Source organism: Canis lupus, chromosome 5 (genome assembly GCF_003254725.2).
Source record: "Canis lupus dingo isolate Sandy chromosome 5, ASM325472v2, whole genome shotgun sequence".
Lineage (NCBI taxonomy): Eukaryota > Metazoa > Chordata > Mammalia > Carnivora > Canidae > Canis > Canis lupus.
Genome location: NC_064247.1, coordinates 10,468,637 through 10,485,667, shown reverse-complemented (window position 1 = coordinate 10,485,667; position 17,031 = coordinate 10,468,637). Strand labels below are relative to the sequence as shown.

Genomic DNA, 17,031 nt, shown 5'->3' with positions numbered 1-17,031 from the left:
GAGAAGATAAATGCCAATCAAGAATTTTATGCTAATAAATACAGAGAACAAACTGGTGGCTGCCAGAGGGGCAGGGCTGGGAAGGGGGCGAAGTGAGCGAAGGGGACCTGGAGGTTCAGGCTTCCAGGTATGGACTGAGTGAGTCATGGGAGGAAAGGCACAGCATAGGAGGTACAGTCAGTGATATTGTAACAGGGTTGTAGGCGACAGAGGAAGCTACACTTGTGGTGAGCAGAGCGTAATGCATAGACTTGTGGAATAATATATATTGTACATCTGAATTATTATACATTATGTGTCAACTATACTTCAATAAACATAGATACAATTCAGGGTTGAGCAACTATAAACTATGTGTGAAATAATGATATTTGGAGATGTTAAAAAAATGGAAAGTTTTTACCACTACTACAACCATATCTAGTAACTTAAATATATATAACATAATAATAAAATTAATCCTGAAAGGAGTATTTGAGCTATAGGAAGGATCAGAAAGTTTAAAAACTCAGACATATAAACAAATCTGAATAAATATTATATCATTAAAAATGTTCAGTTGTTGAGCTTAAGAAGTTGTGATTAGTGACTTCTGGTTTTATCTCTAGTATTAGAAAAGGCTTGGAAGCTGTCCCTTGCCTTCTTAAAACAAGACAAATTGGGACATATTGAAAATCAAGGCTTTCCTTGGACCCAGCAGAAAGCTGAGGTCACAGGGCAAATTGGCCCATGTCAGTGATGGATTAATTAACGTGGCAGGCTGCCCATTGTACATTACTCTTCTGTGTTGATTTTATGGTTTGTTCACCTATGAATGGTTGGTCACATTTCATTAATGATTTTAAATACTTTCATATCACATCGACACATGTGTGAATATACAGCCTGCAGGCACCTTTTAGAGGACAACTAACTAGAAATTCTTGCATGTCTTACCTAATAATATCTCACTCCACAAGAGCCCTTGCCATCTACTTGTATCTAATGATCATTAGTGCTATCATTAGGGCATCTGACTCCCTGAGACTCGCTGCACAAATTTCCATATTTTCAAAATTCTACTATGGCTTTCCACAGCCCCTGCTCTGACTATGGGTGGACTGGAGGAATAGAGTGATACCGAATCTGTAAGGTTTCACCAATGTCTTTTCTGATCTAATATGTACACCCCCTCCCTGGTCACTTCGATAGTATGAATATCCAAATATGAGAACAAGGTCTCTGAAAATACTTGATACTGACAACTTTGATTAAGGATATGACCCTCTCATTCCACTAAGGAGGAAAAGATATGAATTTGTCTTAATTTTACCCACAGTGAGAAGAATAGGATCAGACTGCAAATATTTGAGTTAGACCTTAGTCTTGCTTAATGAAGTCCACCTAACACATCCTCATCTCTACCAGAGGGACATGGCAGGATTATACCTTCTGGCCTTCCTGTGGTTGAGAGTGGGCAGGTTGTGGTCAATACATGTGCATGGTCTGGATGTAAAGATTGTCAAGCAATAAAAAGAAATGTGAAATGCCTTGGGTTTAATCTCTTGGGTCCCAATTCTCTACTTGTTAGAACTAAAAGAGTCAACATGCATTATGACTTGGCCTGGAAAACAGAAGCTCTGTGAATGTGGAGCAGACTCCAAAACACATAGACTGAAATCATCTTTGTATTACTCATACTCTGTATGGACTAATTATTATGAGTTATGTGGTTGAAGCAAGCATTAGTTATCTGTATATGCTATTTTCTTTATTTCTGGGTGTAATTCACTGTACTACCTCATCTATGTTAGATGTCATGATGTTTTCTGTAGCACCCAATATATACTCTAGGACACTAGAAGATTCTTTTTATCTACTTATGTGTCTCCCATTGGAGTCTGGAGGTCTGGAGAACATATACTGTCTTCATGCCCTGTGTTTCCTGTATCTTAAATAGAGGGGTCACCTAATTTCAGTTGTTGAAGGTATTATTGCATTGATGATTTATTTGAGGTAGCAGGAGTCAATGAACAAGTATCAGCATTGGGATCATTATAAAGTCCCCCTCTTCATTCTGGATTTGAGCCTGATTTTTCCTAAATTAGTTATTTACTCCTTATAATTCACTTACTATTTTTATAAAACAGACCATTGTTAACTACTAGTGAACTCAGAAGATAAAGCTTCAAGGAGCCGATCAGATGCATCATAGTATTACCAGACAATATTTTAAAGTTCAGCTTAAAAATGGAATGGCACCAGTAATAACAAGCCTCAGGGGACAAGTTCAATACACCAGGGCTGCTATTTTGAGAAGAAACCCAGGAGAATACATCAAAATCTTGCACTATGTGATGAGACATTTGCTCAGATTTCATCGTTCCCTATGTGGAATGCCTTCATTTTCTCATGTTTTATAATAGCAAAAGCTATTTTATAGGGCTCTTATAATGATTAATTTAGGAAGTGTTTGGCATGTTCCAAGCTCAATAATGTTACTATTTTGCCTCTGAATTATTCTACAATTATTTAATTCATTATAATTTTAATGCTTCAGGTATTTTTTAAGGTGAAATTCCTTGAAAACCAGTAAATATAGATGTAGCAAATTTATCAAAATAATTAATGAACCAGAATGATTACATTGCCTATAATTAGCTAGAGTAATTTATTATCTATAATTTAAGATGATTTTTAAAAAAGCAACAATCATGCATTCAAAATGCTATTTTTGGTTACTGGGAATCATTGACATAATGTTTGAAGGCAATGATTCTGAGAATCAGGCTACCTGACAGATGGCCCCAGGTTTGAACTTTAGAAGTTTACTTAAGAATTTATAATGAATCAGTATCACTCAAAACAATTGTATACATCCATCTGATCCTCATAACAGTTTTTTGAGAGAGGGTCATTTTTTGAGATGGAAAATTGAGGTACTGAGTATAAAATTATTATCAAAGGATTTGAGCCAATATTTGTTTTGTTTGGATGCAAGTATAGCATTTCATCTATTACATGTGGATGTCCCCAAGTAGGGGCAAGGTAGCTACTAAATAGCTTTTTTTTTTTTTTTTTTGCAATTTCAGCAAAATAATTTTATTTTCTAACACATGGAAAACATATACATCCAATATGCACTCATCTTGCACATTTATTCACAAATGACTTCCAAATTACAACTGCTTTGATATTGAAGAGTGTACCAACAGTTATCTTAGATGAGATATGAAAAATGCTTTTAGATATATAACATCCTGAATATATTGGTCACAGCAGAATTTGCTTTAGTTAGATTAGTTCTATGAATTCTGAAAAGCTACTACTTTTGCATCTAATACTCCAGATGAATAGGATGGAGGAATATCAGCTTGTATTCCAGAGAAGATTCCTTAGTTTTTCTGGTGATGGAACCACTTATCCACATCTGTTGGTACTGTGTAGGCAGACTGCATGGTGGCGGTATTTTCAGGGTGTTTTGTCCTGGCTAGGGTTTTTTTCTGATTTGCAAAAGAAATATGTGGAAATCTCATGTTGACACATTACTTAAATATCTTTTCAATTTTTATCTTTCACGTAGGAAACATCATTGGTCCCAGCCTGCAATGTGGGGTGCTCTTGTCCCAGAGCAGGTTGTAGTTTGGGGCAACTGAATTTCTAAGACCCTAAGATGGTGAGAGCAGGGGGACCTGGCCAGATGACCAGCCGCCACCAGCTGTGGCACAGCATCCAGCATGGAAAGGTTTGGTACCAACCGGGGACATCTGTCAGGTAGCACAGGAGACCCAGGTCAGAATATGTGATGGAGACTAGTGGTTTCTGCCCTTACCTTCCTGCTGCTCCGCCTCACCCAACCTGGGAACCTGCAGGGCTCTGGCAAGATGGTGGATGTTGGCAGTTCCTGAGAGGAACGTGTCAGCACCACAGCCTGTCTTGGCTGACCCCCCAGAGCAATAAGGAGCTGCTCACAGCTTAGAACTCATTCAGTGTGGGAGCAATGAACATGATCAGGATGTGCCATGAAGACGAGTGGTCACACGGGGACACACACACACACACACACACACACAAAGCCATACACTGCCATTGATAAACTGAGAAGGTAGTCACACAGTTACAATCATGAGTAAGCGACACTGATATCTGCTGTTGTCCTTGGACACTGTGACTAGGAGTGTAAATTCCCAAGTTGGGTAGATACGCTTTAAGAAAAAAAAGATATATTATAAACTTAGCTATATGAAAAATACAACCCTTTGTGTCGGAGCTCCAACCAGAATACTTATTTTTAAGAAGGCAAAACAATGGTATATGTCAATTGTAGCTCAATAAGGTGGAAGAAAACAAAATAAACCATTCATAGAGCAATAGATAAATCAGAATATAAGCAAGCTCAACATCACTAAAACTTTACTTCTTTTTTTTAAGATTTTATTTATTTATTTATGAGACACACAGAGAGACAGAGGGGGAGAGAGAGAGAGAGAGAGAGAGAGAGGCAGAGACACAGGCAGAGAGAGAAGCAGGCTCCATGCAGGGAGCCAGACGTGGGACTTAATCCTGGGACTCCAGGTTTGGACCCTGGGCTGAAGGTGGCACTAAACTGCTGAGCCACCCCAGGCTGCCCCAAAAGCTTTACTTCTGATATAAAAAATCCTCAAACCACTTTGTGCAACAAATATTCGTGAGTGGCTGATTTTGAACAACATTACCATGTAGAACTATACATGTAATAATATTGCATGTTGATAACTGAATATATCACTTTTTTATTTTATGAGCACATCTACTTTCCAGTGTTTATTTGCTCTGGGACTGTGTTATTTTGTCTTTAAGCTTCAACAGAGCTTTCTTCACTTCCTTGTTCCTCAGGGTGTACACCACAGGGTTTAGAAGGGGTGTCAGCACCGTGTAGAAGACTGCCACGACCCCATCCACAGCATCCCTGGAGCCTGGCCTCAGGTAGATGAAAACACAGGGAACAAAGAAGCAAAGGACCACAATGCAGTGGGAGGTGCAGGTCTGAAAGGCTCTATGCCTCCCCTCTGAGGTGCGGATCTTCAGGATGGAACAGACGATGGACACATAGGACAACACTATGAGGAGGAAGCAGCCCGAGGCCACCACCCCAATGTTGACAAAGATCACCATCTCGTTCACGGAGGTGTCTGCACAGGCCAGCCTGAGGATGGGAGGTCCATCACAGAAGTAATGCTGGATCTGGCTGGGCCCACAGTAGGGCAAACGGAATGTCAGCGTGGTCTGGACAGCAGAGTGCAGAGAGCCACTGAGCCACGTGCCGGTGGCCAGGAGGGCACACGTTCTCCCCCTCATCATGCTGGCGTACCTGAGTGGGTGACTGATGGCCAGGTAGCGGTCATAGGACATGACTGTGTAGAGGAAACACTCGGTGCTGCCCAGGAAGTGGAAGCAGTAGAGCTGGGCCATGCAGCTGTGAAAGGAGATCATCCTGCCTCCTGGAGACCCCAAGGTCATCAGCATTTTGGGCACAGTGACTGTGGAGAACCACATGTCAATGAAGGACAGGTTGGTCAGGAAGTAGTACATGGGGGTGTGGAGGTGAGAATCCACCCTGATCACCAGCAGGATGAGGAGGTTCCCCATCACGGTGAGTACATAAATCACTAAGAAGATTGTGAAGAGGGGGATGTCCAGGGCTGGTGCATGGGGAAGGCCCATGAGGATGAATGTAGTTACAAAGCTCCTGTTTGTCATTTTCCACAGCTTTGGTGTCTCTTCCTATGGGAATAGAGAGGGCACCCAGCATTAATTGAAAACCTGAAATCCATTTTCATGTGGCAAGTACATCATCCTTGGTAGATAATTCTAGAGTTAATTCAACTTTGTTTCTTACAAAAGTTTTTGGTAAAGATGATAGAATTATCATCATCATTCTCCTGCATGTACTGTCTCCGTCTTGCACACACACACAACGGCATGCACACACAAACTGAGGAACACACAGATCTATGCAGTAGAAAATGCTAGGTATCCACTGTATTAGTCTTCTGTTATGCATTATAAGTGACCGCAAATGTAGCAACATAAAACAATGCAAATTTCCATTCTTACAGTGTTGGAGTCAGGTGAGCTGGATGCTCTGCTCAAGGCTGAAAACCAGATGACAGCTGAGAATGGAATTTCATCTGAAGCTGGGATCCTCTTCCAAGCCTGCGGAGATCATTGGCAGAATTTAGTTCCTTGCAGTTTAGGACTGAGGTGTCTGTCTTGCTGACTGTTAGTAGGGATCATCATTCTCAGGTTTAGAACCCACCCTCAAGTCCTAACCGCTTGACTATCTCCTTCAAAGCCAGTAGAACCTCTCTCCAGTTTGTTCTGAAAAAGTGTGATGTAGCAGATGCATCAAGAGTGTTAACCCATCACAGTCTCAGATGTTACCCATGATTAAGACATTCAACAAGAATTAGACATAAGTGGGTAACTATCAGGGGGGCTATTAGAATTCTATTTTCTCTCCTAAGTTCATGTGATAACTTGAAAAACCAAGAATTTATTTATTTATTTTTTAAATAAATTTATTTTTTATTGGTGTTCAATTTAAAAAACCAAGAATTTAATGTTGATAGCACTACACACTTCAAAAGTCTACAGTACTGAATTTTATCTCGGGTCCTCATATGTAATTCAGCAGTAGTAATACCAGCTGAGAAATGGTAAGTTAAATAGGATAGTAGCTGTAAAATCCTTAGTACAATGTCTGGCACTTGAGAACTGCTCAAGAAATGATAATGAATCATAGAAAATTGAGCCTTGTGATACAGATCTGCCTGCCTATCTATATCTAACCATCTATCAGATTGGGGAAATGCGTGAGAGGATAAATTTTCTTTGTATGTAAGGAGTTCTCAGTTTCAAAGCTAGATCTTTGAGGAGCCCTTCATCACTGGTATTGGGACTAGTATCACACTACAATCACCAATTGGTTAAAAAGGAAATTCTATCAGAAGAGGTTGAGAAACTCAACTCCATGACATGATCCTTGTAATCTTCCATATGATCCAGAAAATTCCAAGCCTTGTACATTGCTGGCTCCGTGCTTCTCTTACACTAGGCTATCCTTTCTGAGGCTCCAGGAACATAAAATTCATATGTGTCCTCCCAAACACAATCCACTGGCAGTTTTCTACTTATATCCTTCCATCCTAAATATCTGGATATTTTCTAATTTGCCATCTCTTGAGATAATATCCCTCTATCCACCGTCCACTCCTCATATTCATAAATTCAGGCAATGCCCTTCTACTTTTTAAAGATTATTTATTTATTCATGAGAGAGATACAGAGAGAAAGAGAGGCAGAGACACAAGCAGAGGGAGAAGCAGGCTTCACGCAGGGAGCCCGACATGGGACCCCATCCCGTGTCTCCAGGATCACGCCCCAGGCCCAAGGTGGTGCTAAACCCCTGAGCCACCCAGGGATCCCCCCTAGGCAATGCCCTTGTAAAAGAAGACCTCTCCATCAAGTGTATGGCTTTTATTTATAACCTACTACCTGAGACAGGAGGAACAGAACCAATTCCAGAGGAATGGATGTATGCCAGCTTGATGTCAAGAAATGCTGGGACTCTGTACAATGAAAGGTCAGACAATACTGATATTTTTTATTTAATACAAACTTGTCTTGAGTGCAGGATTCTTATTATTATTGCTGTCATTGTTATTATTTTTTTGAGGGAAGACTATGTAACTGGCTCCACAATATGAGAGAAGCCATGATTTCTGTTCTCAGCAAAGCTTAGAAAAAATGCATCCTGTGTTTAGACAATGTGGCTTAAGCTAATCAAAGCTACAATTTTCATGGGTGAAAAAGAGTGGGAGATTCAGGCTTCCAGGTGTGGAATGAAGAAGTCATGGGAATAAAAGGCACAGCATAGGAAGTACAGTTGATGGTATTGCAATAGCGTTGTATGGTGACTCATGGTAGCGACGTTTGTGGTGAGCATAGCATAAAGCACAGAGAAGTTGAATCACTATGTTGTACATCTAAATCTAGTGTGACATTATGTGAAGTATATATACAAAAAAGTTTTTAAACGCATATTTTTTAAATCAGAGAGTAAATAAGAGTCAAAATTATTATAATCACCTAATGGATATCAGAATTCAAAAACTTGTATAAATGTATCTGACATTTCTACTTGACTTGTAGTATCCCATTCCCAAGATAACACCATATTCAGATTAGATCACATAGGAACCTTTCATCATGTGAATGGCAAATAGCCTCAGATTTAAGGCAGGAGTATCAATTAGAGCTATCAGCGTTTGACTTGTTTGCCCATGATGCAGCAATTTAATCTCTATCTGTAGGTTTTTATTTAATAGTTTTGAGTGTGTGGGGGGAGAAAGAGAGAGAGAGTGAGAGAGAGAGAGAGAGCCAAAGAGAAGACAAAGAGAGGAGACAGAGAGAGAACAGAGAGATACAGACAGAGACAGTGGCAAAGTGAGACTTGGTACTCAATGTGGAAGGAGGTCTAACAATGCCCAAGCATCTTTTATCTCAGTAGAAGTTCAGAAGGGAAAGTAGGAAGACTAAGAGAAATCTACTATTTTAAGAACTCACCTTACAGTATATGATTCATTTCTGCATAAAACTCAGCTTAGTTTTTTCTTTCAATTTTTCACTGTCAAGGAAGTAGTTCACAAGTTATTACTCAAAAAACCAGTACGCCTATGATTCTTTGGTGAAAAAGAATGACTCTTTTCTATTCAAGACTCAGCTAGTTGAAGTGCAAGGAATGGAAACTAAGATGGCTAGATAGACAGGAGTTTAACTTGATAAAGTGTCTCAGGAGATGGAATTCCTCTTGGGTCTTCAGATTCCCTTGATGAGCAGAAAAACAAGAAGAGACTAATGACAGGTTTTTGATAATCATGCATATATTACCCACCGTGTTTGCTTTTTGAACCCTCCTGAGAAGAGCTCATGTCTTTCTGAAACTAATGTTTATATGTAAGAAAAAGAAAGTAGGACCCAGTAACCCTTTTTCTTCAATGTTAATGCAGATAAACATACAACTGGTGACTCTCAACTTAAAATTTTCCAGAATCCATAAATGGTCACCACCTGTTCCCAAGTTCCATTTTAAAGCAACTCTCTCTTCCACCATCTTTTAAAGTTTGTTTAAAATATCTAAATTTCCAAACTTGTTTTTGTCGTTTAGAGATTTAGAATATCTTTGCTGAAGGAAATATCTAAGGATACATAATTATCCCTAGTTGTATAATATTAGATTGCATTGCTGTCATAACTCTTATGGTCTTATAAGCATGTATGAACACATGACATATTGAAGTGTATCTTATTTTGTAACGTAGCTGCGTAGCTGCGGGAAACTGAAGCCAGGGGATGGAGTGGTTTTTTCATATTTCCTGTTCTCAACCTTTTACCTTAACAAAAGTGGTTGATGAACTTAAACTTGAGGAGGCAATTCCACCACACTGTGAGGGAGCCATTTGTGTGCACTGCATCACTACCTCACCAGTTCTAGCCTTCGTGGGTTGTACAGGGCTCCACTTTGGTAAAACTGAGGGAAGTATGTCAAGGATAAGCTTATCTCTCCACAAACATAGACCAGATCCCCTGGTGTTTCCATGGACAGCAGTGAAACAGATCATATGAGGTGGTGTGAGAATGTATGTGCTACCGCATTCCGGCATTTTCCCACAACTGTTGAGCATGAATGAGGAGCAGGATGGCGTGGGGCATAGACCTGGTTGCGAGATGATGATCTGAAGCCAGTCCTGTTGGTTTTCCTTGTGACAATATTGCTAGTATGTAGTGGAAGCCCTTCATTCCTATGTTATGGGTTACAGGCTGCAAGACATGGTTTCATTGTTTCGGATGTATGTGGTGAGAGAGTGCAATCCAGAAAGGATCACTATAGTCTCTAAAACCAATTCCAATTGTTTAAAAAAAAAACTATGATAATGAGTAAGAACTATGGAGCAGAAACTCTCAGAGATGAAATTTCTATGGTCAGTGGCTTTTCTTGCTGTCTGCTGTAAGAGCAGGGATGCAAGCTTGCACACCTAACTATGCGTGAGGAGGCAAGCCAGTTCAACTCAACAGAAATGTATTCAGTGTAACTTACAAAGTGTGACATTGTTGTTTCAAATGAGTTTATAGTCTTATGAGAAGGAAATGCATTTGTATCTGAGCATAGAGATAAAATTTATGACAAGATAATGAGTAAGAAACAACTGGTACAGTTCAGGAAAAGGGGGCAGAGATGTACAATAAGTACGTAGTAGTTCAGGAAAAGGGGACAAAGAAAGGGCATTGGGTCTAGATTTTGTAAAGCAGGCATTATGGTTTGAAGGTCTTGAAAGATCTACTCAGAAGAAAAGAATAGATAGAAGTTTTTGTGTGAAGGGAAAAACAAAAATCCCCTAAGGATAATCCTAAGAGAATTGTTCTAGAAAAGTCTAGTTAACTATTTTAGGAGGAGAAGCCCTGGGGCTAGGAAAAAGCAGTTACAAACTCTACTTGGCACACAAACAAACTCGGGTGTCATGGGCACCTCAACATCCCACAGTCCAAGAGGAGGCTGAATTGAATAAGCCTCTGGGCCAGAACAGACCACCAAAAGTTGGATGAAAGCAAACATAAGGACTTCTCTTCCCACTAAGGCTGATGACACATCATCCACAAAACTGAAGGCTTACATCAAAAATTCCATTTGTTGTTTGACTTTTAACAGAGAAATATATGTTTCTTCAATTTAAAAAAAGACATCTAAAAACATAACACAACAAATTTTACTGTAGCCTCCAACCACAGTTACAGCCGCAGCAGAGCTGATGGGTGAACCTAAGTCTGAGTCTAGAGTTTGAACTCTTCACTAGAAGGAACCACGGGGAGTAATGTTTCCTATGGAACTTCACCTCTTGGGAGGGTGTTTTGTTTTCAAGTTTGTTTTGAGGTTATCTAGGCTTGGGAGTGGGAATAAATAAAGTGGAGGGAAAGTACCAGCCTGAATGTTTCTCCAGCGTTAAAAATGGAAACTCAGAACATACCACTGCTTAGAGTTTGAATATTCATTATGCTTTGGCTTCCTTCTACCTTTGACTTCATATTTTAAAATTCAAGTAACTCTCTGGCTTCATATTTTAAAATTTAAATAATTGATCCAATTAGAATTTTATATTAGAGAACGAAGCAGATTGGGAATTTAACTTTTATCCCAAATGACTAATTGTCACATTCCCTTATTAAATACTTGTCACACACACGTATGCTTGCTGAATATGCTACCTTCCAAACGTACTAAATTCATACATGTATCTAATCTTATTTCAGATATCCTTTATATAATATGTACTATATATGCATATCCTTTATATATAGGTACGAATAAATACAAATTTCATTAATATATGTCTGTTAGCACAAACTTTTAAATAGCTGCATTTATTTATTTTTTAAATTTTTATTTATTTATGATAGTCACAGAGAGAGAGAGAGAGAGAGAGGGGCAGAGACACAGGCAGAGGGAGAAGCAGGCTCCATGCACCAGGGGCCCGACGCGGGACTCGATCCGGGTCTCCAGGATCGCACCCTGGGCTTAAGGCAGGCGCCAAACCGCTGCGCCACCCAGGGATCCCTAAATAGCTGCATTTAAAAAATACTTTTAAATATCTAGTAGAACTGTTTTCTATTCATGCTTAGAATACTTCCAGCATTTTCTCAGATTTATTTCAGTGGATATACAAATATTCTGTATTATTAAATATGTTATTTATATCTTGTGTTTTATAGTGTATATTATGTTATTGTAAATGCATTGACTTATATGTTTTGCTGTCATGACCTAATAGTCATTTTAACTAAGTTATGTTTCTATATTTCTGTTTATCACTTATGTAGTAATTTTTAAATTTTTTAAAAAGATTTATTTATTCATGAGAAACAGAGAGAGAAAGAGAGAGAGAGAGAGAAAGAGAGGCAGAGACGCAGGCAGAGGGAGAAGCAGGCTCCATGCAGGGAGCCTGACGTGGGACTCGATCCCGGGACTCCAGGATCATGACCTGGGCCAAAGACAGAAGCTAAACCACTGAGCCACCCAGGGATCCCCATGATTTCTTAATTTTAATATTCAGCAAGAAATTGATTATCCTTACTTCTAAGTTCCTAGAGAACATTTCACTTTACCCCTCTTTCACTTAATCTCTCTAGAACTCATTTTTATTACCTGTAAAATAAAGTTAAGCAACACGATCTCTATGCTATTCTTTATTTTGATATTCGAAAGGTCTATCATTCCTCTATTCCCAGGGCTTCTATTAATTGCTCATGAAAATTGGCATATGCAGGCAATGTTCCTTGACGAGAGATAGGAAAAGAGGAATCACATAGAAATATGAGAGATTGACAGTTACTAGCCAGATTTCTTCATATGCCAGAAGTGATAAAATATACTATGGACAATTTTATAAAAAATTGGTTTCTGTTTGCATTTATTGCATAGTTTGATATGCAAAGGGCCATGATAGAACCAAATGATGGAAATGAGGTATCTTGATTTAAACTGCATGTAAAGAATATTCTAATATATATGAACTGTCCAGTTGTGTAATAGGTTTTTCTCTGAAGTAGTAATATCTCATATGGAAAGGGTCATGGAGAAATTGTTGGGTTGGGGAACCAGTTCAGAAAAAGTGAGGGTATTGTGCTATGTCACATGTCATAGAGTAAAGGCTACCGTGATGATGATGATAGGTTGTAAACCCAAGTCCAGCTAACTCCCTGCGGGGCGCCTGATGTGGGACTCAATCCTAGGATCTCCGGATCATGCCCTGAGCTACAGGCAGAGGCTAAACCACTGAGCCACCCAGGCGTCCCATCATAGATACGTTTCAATGGAACTTTTTTAAAGATTTTATTTATTTATTCATAGAGACAGAGAGAGAGAGGCAGAGAAACAGGCAGAGGGAGGAGCAGGCTCCATGCAGAGAGCCTGATGTGGGACTCGATCCAGAGTCTCCAGGATCACGCTCTGGGCTGCAGGCAGCACTCAACCGCTGCGCCACCGGGGCTGCCCTGGAACATGTTTCATGAGAATACTGGTATCTAACTAGGAGAGGAATTGCCATGTCATATGGTAATTTAATTTTTTTTAAATTTAAATTTAATTAACATATACTGTATATTACTTTCAGAGGTGGAATTCAGTATTTCATCAATTGCATACAACACTCAGTGCTCATTACTTCAAGTGCCCTCCTTAATGGCCTTATGGTAACTTGTTGGAGAGATTCCAAACTGTTTTCCCAAGTATCTGCACCATTTTACAGTTACACCCACAATCTATGAAAGCTCCATTTTCTCCACCATTTTTTCCAATATTTGTAGTTTTTTTTTTTTTAAAAAAAAAGAGAATGAGGGAGTGACAGCATTCAGGGGAGGAAGTGGGGCAGCGGGAGGGAGAATCTCAAGCAGGCTCCATGCCAGCACATTGCCCAATGTAGAGCTTGATCTCATGACCCGAGATCATGATCTGAGCCAAAATCAAGAGTTGGATGCTTAACCAATTAAGCCACCCAGATGTCCAATATATATATATATATTTTTTATTACAAGAGGATCCTGGAATATCTTGTTGTGTTAGGAAATAAGGAAGTCTTTGAAAAAAATGGAACATGTCAAGAAGATAGAGGTGACAAACTGAGGATCTCCAAATAACCAAAGTGAGTACAATTGAATAACAACATAAATAATTATCATATTGGATTTTATTTAATCTCAGAATCAAATATGCATGAATCCTTACCTATATAAATAATTGAATAAATAACTGGGGAACAAGAACCAGTTATTCCATACAAAAATTCCAATTAATAATGTAGAAGATCAAATGAAAATTTCTTTAAAGTCACCACTAGACAAATCAACAAAGTAATAATATTTTTAGGCAAAATACAGGAATGAATTCTAAAATCAGTGAGTGATAGTTTGGCAGGACATGGAATTTAAGCATAGCCTCAAAGTATCTCACCCCAAGACATTTCACATAACCAATAATACGACATATTGACATCATGTATGCCCTGAAATGATGCCCTAGAAGGGATATAAAATTATTTCTGTGGTATTATTGCCCCAAATGCATAGGCTCAATCTACCCAGGAAAAAGCATCATGCATACCCAACATGAGAGACGTTGTATAAAATAATTGACCCGTACTCATCAAAATGGTAAAGCTATAAACAAAACAAAACAAAACAAAACAAAACAAAAGAAACAATGGTAAAGCTCATTAACTACAATGGATGAATGAGGACTGTCACAGATTGGAAATGACTAAGATCCTGTGCTTGACTCTGGAGTAGAAGAAGAATATTGGGGGAAAACTCGTAATGTTTCAACATGGTGTGTAGTTGAGTTTATAATATGATACTGTCAATTTCCTGATTTTTGTACTTTTATTCTGGCTTATAAATTGTTAACATTAGAGGAAGGTGGCTCCAACTATATGTGATTCTACTCTTTTTGAAAAATTTTATTTGAATATAGTGGACATAATATGTTACATTAGTTTCATGTGTACACCATAGTGATTCTACAAGTTTACCCGTGATGCTATGCTCACAAGTATACCTACCATCTGTCACCATAAACACTATTACAGTACCACTGACTATATTCCCTATGCTGTGCCTTTTATTTTCATGACATGTATTTTTAAAACTTTCTTGTAAATTTAACATTTCAAAATAAAAATTTGTAAAACTCAGGAGAAATTTAAATGTTTTATTATACTCATTCTTGAGCAAACATTATCTTTCCATTTACTTAAATGCTGTTTTTTGTCACTCCGTTGACTTTCCTTCTTTAGATTTCTTTCTTTTCAGCAGCTTATTAAAGTATATATTGCATACCATAAAATTTGCTTGTTTAAGTATACAATTCAATGATGCTTAGTGAATTTACAAAGTTGTGCAACTATTACCACAGTTGAATTTTAGAACATTTCCATCACTTCAGGAAGAACTGTTTGACCATTTGTAGTCATTTCCTGTCTTAGCTGGGTCCCAGGCACCCAGTAATCTACATTTTCTCTTTATAGATTGTCATCATAAAGGAAGCATACAATATGTGACTTTTTGTGTCTGGCTTCTGTCTGCTTCTTTCACTTAGCACACTGTTTTTGAGTTCCATCCATTTTATAAACTGCATTAGTGTTTTTTTTTTTTCTTTTTTTATTGCTGAATGCTATTTCAAGGTTTGAATATGCTCTCTTTTTAAATCCATTTACCAGTCAATGAATAACAGACTTAATTGTTTCCATGCTTTGGCTATTATGAATAATTCTGCTATGAATTCATGTTTCTATGGACATAAATTTTCATTTCTCTTGTGAAGATTTGTAAAAATGGAAATACTAGATCATATGGTAAATTCAAGTGAAATTATTTGAGACAGTGCCAAATTTTTTTCCAAAGTGGCTATACGTTTTTGCTTTTTTAGAAGCAATGTAAAGAGATTTAAGTTTCTCTACATCTGATAACACCTGTTACTGCTTGTTCTTTAAAAAAAAAAACAATTTTCACTAGATGTGAAGAGAGATCTAAACTGAATTGGTTGAAATATCAAGGATACATATCTACAAGTAATGTGAGGGACATTATAATATATAAAAACATTGATCTGAATCAAGTCCACCTTAGCAGAATGTGAAATTACCCTGCAATTATTTCCTTGTTCACAAGTGTGAGGGTGGAATTGGTGTTCTCAGCAACTGAGAGAATCTCCAGATAGGCTTCCTGATGCTGGGGTAAGGAGGGACTATTTTTTTAAAGATTTTTATTTAAATTCCAGTTAGTTAACTGGAATATTAGTGTCAGGTGTACAATATAGTGATTCAGCAATTCTATTCATCACACCATGCTCATCACAACAAGTGCACCCCTTCATTCCCATCACCCATTTAACTCATCCCCTTACTGACCTCTCCTCTAGTAACCATCAGTTTGTTCTCTACAGTTAAGCATCTGTTTCTTGGTTTCTCTCTCTCTCTCCCTCTTTTTCCCCTTTGCTTTTGTTAGTTTCTTAAATTCTACATAAGAGTGAAATCATATGGTATTTATTTTTCTCTGACTGACTTATTTCACTTAGCATAATATCCTCTAGTTGCATTCACATCATAGCAAACAGCAAGATTTCATTCTTTTTTTAATTGCTGAGCAATATTCATATATATACATATATATAGATATATGTATATATCTATATATAAGCTCTTGTGGTCCACATTCTTGCTAGTACTTGGTATATTCGCAGATGACACATTTTTTTCCACCAATCTTAAAAGCATAGATTTACATATTGTTGTAGGTTTTTAAAAAGATTTATTTACTTATTTGAGAAAGAGAGAGGGTAGAGAGGAGGACCAGAGCAGAGGGAGGGATAGAAACTCAAGCAGACTCCACAATGAGCATGGGGCTTGATGAGGGCCTTGATCTCATGACCCTGAGATCATGACCTGAGTCAAAACCAAGAGTTGGATGCTTAACTGACTGTGCCACCGAGGTGACTCTATTATTGTAGTTTTAATATGCATTTATATGATTACTAAGGAAGTTGAGCATGATTTCTTTGCTTTTTCAACCTTTCTTATTTCCTATTTCTCTGTAAAGTCTATATGTGACTTTTGCCTATTATATTTGTTTTTCTTTTACTTCTTGATTTAAATATTTTTCTATATTACAACTAATACTTTTTCTTTTCTCTTTAGTTTATGTGTAGTAAGCATGTTCTCTCAAGGTGTAACTTACCCCTTGCTCTATCTTTAGAATGTTTTTGATAATTCATCCTTATCAAAATTAAGAATTCCTACTTAACTTTTTGTGTGTCTTTTTAAAAGTTGTTATCTAAATTCCAGTTAGTTAACATACAGTGTAATATTAGTTTCAAGTGTACAATTTAGTGATTCAGCATTAAATACAACACCTGGGGCTCATCAAAAGTGCACACCTGAATACTCACCACCTTACGTTCCAGCAATC

The 17,031-nt window shown here is 38.0% G+C and overlaps 1 protein-coding gene across 1 annotated transcript; it reads right to left on the bottom strand.

Moving 5' to 3' along the window:
* Window positions 1–4,782: 4,782 nt before the first annotated feature.
* On the bottom strand, window positions 4,783–5,718 carry LOC112671514 (olfactory receptor 10G9-like). The gene has a single exon (XM_025465784.3). The coding sequence runs from the start codon at window positions 5,716–5,718 to the stop codon at window positions 4,783–4,785; it is 936 nt and encodes a 311-aa protein (XP_025321569.3).
* Between the last annotated feature and the right edge of the window lie 11,313 nt (window positions 5,719–17,031).

Bases quoted from the DNA above. Each gene is read 5' to 3' on its own strand.
- LOC112671514 (XM_025465784.3), bottom strand. From the start codon at position 5,718: ATGACAAACAGGAGCTTTGTAACTACATTCATCCTCATGGGCCTTCCC.